Source organism: Salmo trutta, chromosome 20, assembly GCF_901001165.1.
Source record: "Salmo trutta chromosome 20, fSalTru1.1, whole genome shotgun sequence".
Classification (NCBI taxonomy): Eukaryota; Metazoa; Chordata; class Actinopteri; order Salmoniformes; family Salmonidae; genus Salmo; species Salmo trutta.
Genome location: NC_042976.1, coordinates 2,974,225 through 2,980,224, shown reverse-complemented (window position 1 = coordinate 2,980,224; position 6,000 = coordinate 2,974,225). Strand labels below are relative to the sequence as shown.

At 47.7% G+C, this 6,000-nt stretch overlaps 1 protein-coding gene across 1 annotated transcript in view; it reads left to right on the top strand.

Moving 5' to 3' along the window:
• Window positions 1–668: 668 nt before the first annotated feature.
• The window catches only part of si:ch211-67e16.11 (uncharacterized), a 28,123-nt gene continuing 22,791 nt past the window's right edge, over window positions 669–6,000 (top strand). The window contains exon 1 of the mRNA XM_029702035.1: window positions 669–1,431. Within this exon, the coding sequence (XP_029557895.1) occupies window positions 921–1,431 (511 nt within the window). The 5' untranslated portion in view covers window positions 669–920. The remainder of the gene's footprint in view (window positions 1,432–6,000) is intronic.

Genomic DNA, 6,000 nt, shown 5'->3' with positions numbered 1-6,000 from the left:
CTGCTCTCTGTTATTATCCACTTTAATAATTATACCTACATGTACATAATTCCCTCAACACCGGTGCCTCCGCACATTGACTCATTGACTTTATACCGGTATTCCCTGTATATAGCCCCGCTCTTTAATTATTTGTTATTCTTATCTCTTACTTTTTTAGGGATTTTCTTAAAACTGCATTGTTGGTTAAGGGCTTGTAAGTAAGCATTTCACTGTAAGGTCTACACCTGTTGTATTCGGGGCATGTGACAAATACAATTTGATTTGATGATGTCTTCCCAGGGAACAACCTGTGGAAAACATACAGACGTAAAGTATTTATTTTAAAGATACAGTAGATATTGTTTAAAAGCATATTGGTTTATTTCATAACCAAAAGGACTATATATCTATCTTTTTATGTGTGGATCACCCTTTCCATTATTGACTCCTGCTCAGCAATCTTTGGAACAAAAGTGGACGCTGCCGTGCGTCAGCGAGCGCACATGAGCACACGCTCTTCCTGCCCATGACAACCAGGTAACCTCTTATCCCCATCCTCACGCTGCACCGGGTTCCTTTAGAGCCCCCCCCCTCCTCTCTCTCTCTCTAACTCCCCCCTCTCCCCCTTTGTTTACTGGCATGTCAGAGCCTGTGGGATGGAGTTACTGTTGCACAGTACTCTCCATCAGGCAGCCGCTCTGAGCCCTTTGAAGTCCTCGTTTAATGTAGAGAGCTGCATCTCACACATTTGATGAGACAGTTAGTTTGGAGCCGTCGAGTAAGCGTCTACAGAGAGTTTAATATGCCAAAATAAACGTGTAGCTTACATTTAAGTTTTGGAAAGTGCTAGCCTATAATTGAGAGAGTTTATAAAAAAAAAAAACATATATATATATATATATCATAATAAGTGGAATAGATACATTGGCACGCGCGTAATGGCAAATCTTTTTTCCAACAAAACTATGAGGCTCAAGTGGATGCGCGTGTCTCTTTTGATCTTGGTTTTATTCCTGGGTGACTCCCGCGGTTCCCAGGTGAAGTTTGGCCGCTTGGATCGGTGGGTGAAGACCGGGTTCCAGTACCTAAAGTTAAACCTGTGCCGCAGGGTGTCTCTGTCTGAGGGCGAATGTAAGCGTCTGTCCCATCTTCAACTCAGCGGGGTGGCCGTGTACGTCTCCGAGCCAAACTCCGAGAAAGTACTCGCCATTCTCCCAGATTCCTATTCTTCGGGGATGCTACCGCCGAAGCAAGGCGGTTATGGTATGAGTTCGGTACTGGAGGACAGTAGAAGACATCAGGATTTCTTCCCGGGATCGACTGTTCATGATGCGGTGTTGGTGTTGGATCCAAGTCCCGGAGAGAGTTTCGGCCACCCCGTTGTTCTCTTTTATGTGGACCTAAACACGACCAAGAAAAAATGTGCACATATGGATGGAATTTATTTAGGTAAGAACGAATTCATGTAATATGTTTACTTTGAAAAAAAATAAACGTTTAATTAATATGGATATCTCAATGTATAACTTTATTATTTTAATAAAAGTTGTTTTCTTATAAAGTAGCCCACATGGGCACAGACATCAATTCAATGTCTATTCCTCGTTGGGTGGAAACAACGTTGATTCAACCAGTGTACCCAGTCGGAGGGTAAATGTCCACATTTTATTCTACAATAACGTTTTGAAAGGCTATCCAATTTAAATATGAATTAGCCTAATTGTAAGGTCAAATGTAAGTCTTAAACCCTTTAACTGTCCCTTCTTGAAAAACATGTTTAAAAAAAAATTATCGTATTACTAACAATGCAAATAAGAACTTTCCCGCCCCCCAAAAAACTATTTCAACTTGATGTTTCTTTAGGAAATAACAGAAATCTACCACGCAGTTAAGAATTCACAATAGGGTCATATCAGCACTGCCTTATTCGAATGGCAATTTGTGTCGGCCTAGCATTTTTTACTCATCACAGATAAATGTCTCTAGGTTAGCTTCAATGGGTAGGTAAGTATTGGTAAATGAGGACTGGTGCCAAATTTTTTAACAAATTATGATCATTTTGTATGTCCAAACATGAATATTCAACTACATTGAAGTTAATGCATTTTCAGTTGGTGTATAGTGCAATGTCTCTTGTTCTATGACTATTATAGGCATTATATTATAGATGACTTTAAGTCTGAATATTGATTAATTGATCCCATGGGTCATGAAATGTGATTAAACCACTTTATGTTACCTAATAATATTGCACGTTGTCATATTCATATATTGTTGTTTTATCAACAGCCTGGTTGAGCACATTTTCCTAAAAATGTTAGCTTTTTTTTTTTTTTTAAGCTATTTTTCATATTCCTGGAATGGTGCAATATTTGTCCCTCATCAACTAAAATTCCTACTTTTTTTACATTTTTATCCCATATCTTTGGTGACTGAGTTTGAGTGTTCTTACAACTCTCTGAATGGGCAAAGTTAAGGGGGGTGCCACAACACTGGACTGCAGCAATCCCCCCCCCCCCCCCCCCAAAAAAATATACAAATTATGTTCATTGATGCTGGGGGAATTGACCAATCAGGTTTAAGGTTTGTTTCATATCCATCTCTAAATCCATTGTCATAATATGATCTACCAGCTGGTTGAAAATGTCCTTAAAGAAGGGCTTTATTAAGTTATTATTATTATTATTATTATTATTATTATTCCAGATCAGTTTGTTCTAGAATATTTCTAAGGTTTGATTGAAAATATGATTTCCTACATGGAAAGCTTTTTCAACCATTTATCAAGCCACTTGATCCACAGATGTTCCCTACGGCTCAGGCTGTAAGAATGGGAGACCTCTCTTCTTTTTTTTTAAATAAAAAATAAATAAATAAATTATCAAGTGTTTTCAAATGGTCAGAAGTTACATAGCTTAACTCCTATAAGAGGGAGACCTTTTGTATTCTACCGAGGCTGTAAGGGGAAAATCTCTTACACACTGCAGAGATGCTGAAGGGTTGAGAGTACTGTGAGAGAACCGGAACAGGACAGTGTGTGTGTGTGTGTGTGTGTGTGTGTGTGTGTGTGTGTGTGTGTGTGTGTGTGTGTGTGTACCGTGTGTGTGTATACCGTGTGTGTGTGTGTGTGTGTGCGCACGCTTGCGTGAAAGTGTGTATGTGTGTGTGTGAGAGAGAGAGTTTGTAAGCAGTAAGCAACGTGAGAGAAGAGAGCTCTCAGGCACTGCCAGGTGGTGGACACCCTGCTGGGGTAGTAGAAGGCCCAGATGCATGGCTGAACCCAGCCCACAGTCACCAGTCATGTATTCACAGTAACACCTCTCCATTATTCATCTTGAGTGGATGCTGTCCTTAGCTAAAAGTTCAGCACACTGTACTGTACCCATCCATTCCAGTCAACACCACCCACTGCCCAGACATTTCAGCCTCTCCACCCTGCTGGGACAAGAGGAAGGAGTTCCACAACTCTCAACTGTGTCTCTCTAACTGAGGCTTTTAACTTCTCAGTCCAGCCCCTCACACTCCAGTCTAGTCCTGCCCTGCCCCTCACACTCCAGTCTAGTACAGCCCTGCCCCTCACACTCCAGTCTAGTACAGTCCTGCCCCTCACACTCCAGTCTAGTACAGCCCTGCCCCTCACACTCCAGTCTAGTCCTGCCCTGCCCCTCACACTCCAGTCTAGTACATGACGGCCCTGCCCCTCACACTCCAGTCTAGTACAGCCCTGCCCCTCACACTCCAGTCTAGTCCTGCCCTGCCCCTCACACTCCAGTCTAGTCCTGCCCTGCCCCTCACACTCCAGTCTAGTCCTGCCCTGCCCCTCACACTCCAGTCTAGTCCTGCCCTGCCCCTCACACTCCAGTCTAGTCCTGCCCTGCCCCTCACACTCCAGTCTAGTCCTGCCCTGCCCCTCACACTCCAGTCTAGTACAGCCCTGCCCCTCACACTCCAGTCTAGTACAGCCCTGCCCCTCACACTCCAGTCTAGTACAGTCCTGCCCCTCACACTCCAGTCTAGTACAGCCCTGCCCCTCACACTCCAGTCTAGTACATGACAGCCCTGCCCCTCACACTCCAGTCTAGTACATGACAGTCCTGCCCTGCCCCTCACACTCCAGTCTAGTCCTGCCCTGCCCCTCACACTCCAGTCTAGTCCTGCCCTGCCCCTCACACTCCAGTCTAGTACATGACAGTCCTGCCCCTCACACTCCAGTCTAGTACATGACAGTCCTGCCCTGCCCCTCACACTCCAGTCTAGTACATGACAGTCCTGCCCCTCACACTCCAGTCTAGTACATGACAGTCCTGCCCTGCCCCTCACACTCCAGTCTAGTACATGACAGTCCTGCCCCTCACACTCCAGTCTAGTACATGACAGCCCTGCCCTGCCCCTCACACTCCAGTCTAGTACATGACAGTCCTGCCCCTCACACTCCAGTCTAGTACATGACAGCCCTGCCCCTCACACTCCAGTCTAGTACATGACAGCCCTGCCCCTCACACTCCAGTCTAGTACATGACAGCCCTGCCCCTCACACTCCAGTCTAGTACATGACAGTCCTGCCCTGCCCCTCACACTCCAGTCTAGTACATGACAGTCCTGCCCCTCACACTCCAGTCTAGTACATGACAGTCCTGCCCTGCCCCTCACACTCCAGTCTAGTACATGACAGTCCTGCCCCTCACACTCCAGTCTAGTACATGACAGCCCTGCCCCTCACACTCCAGTCTAGTACATGACAGCCCTGCCCCTCACACTCCAGTCTAGTACATGACAGCCCTGCCCCTCACACTCCAGTCTAGTACATGACAGTCCTGCCCTGCCCCTCACACTCCAGTCTAGTACATGACAGTCCTGCCCCTCACACTCCAGTCTAGTACATGACAGTCCTGCCCTGCCCCTCACACTCCAGTCTAGTACATGACAGCCCTGCCCTGCCCCTCACACTCCAGTCTAGTACATGACAGTCCTGCCCCTCACACTCCAGTCTAGTACATGACAGTCCTGCCCTGCCCCTCACACTCCAGTCTAGTACATGACAGTCCTGCCCCTCACACTCCAGTCTAGTACATGACAGTCCTGCCCCTCACACTCCAGTCTAGTACATGACAGTCCTGCCCCTCACACTCCAGTCTAGTACATGACAGCCCTGCCCCTCACACTCCAGTCGACGACCAGCTGCCTCTAATTGGAGATCATACCAAACAAAACCAACATAGAAATACAAAACTAGAAACTGAACATAGAAATACAAAACAGACAAACACGCCCTGACCTACTCTACCATAGAAAATAACCACTTACTATGGTCAGGACGTGACAGTACCCCCCCCCCCCCAAAGGTGCGGACTCCGACCGCACCTAAAAAAAATAAAAATAAAAAACACACAACAAACCCCCCCCAACAACAAAACACAAAGGGAGGGTAGGGTGGGTGACTAATGTCTATGGCGGCTCATATGCAGTACCCAGAAACTTCTTATCTAGCGCCTCCCCCCCATGGAGGCGGCTCGGGTTCTGATCCCTCTGCTTCTTTACCACCTGACCGTGGATCATCATCGAAAGAACCGGACTGTAGATCATTGCTGGAGGCTCTGGGCTGCAGACCGCCACTGAAGACTCTGGGCTGCAGACCAACGCTGAAGACTCTGGGATGCAGACCGCCGCTGAAGGCTCTGGGATGCAGACCGCCGCTGAAGGCTCTGGGATGCAGACCGCCGCTGAAGGCTCTGGGATGCAGACCGCCGCTGAAGGCTCTGGGATGCGGACCGCCGCTGGAGACTCCGGGCTGGGGAGCGTCGCTGGAGACTCCGGGCTGGGGAGCGTCGCTGGAGGCTCCGGACTGGGGAGCGTCGCTGGAGGCTCCGGACTGGGGAGCGTCGCTGGAGGCTCCGGACTGGGGAGCGTCGCTGGAGGTTCTGGACTGAGGAGCGTCGCTGGAGGCTCCGGGCTGAGGAGCGTCGCTGGAGGCTCTGGACTGAGAAGCGTCGTTTGAGGCTCCGTACTTGTGAGCATCGC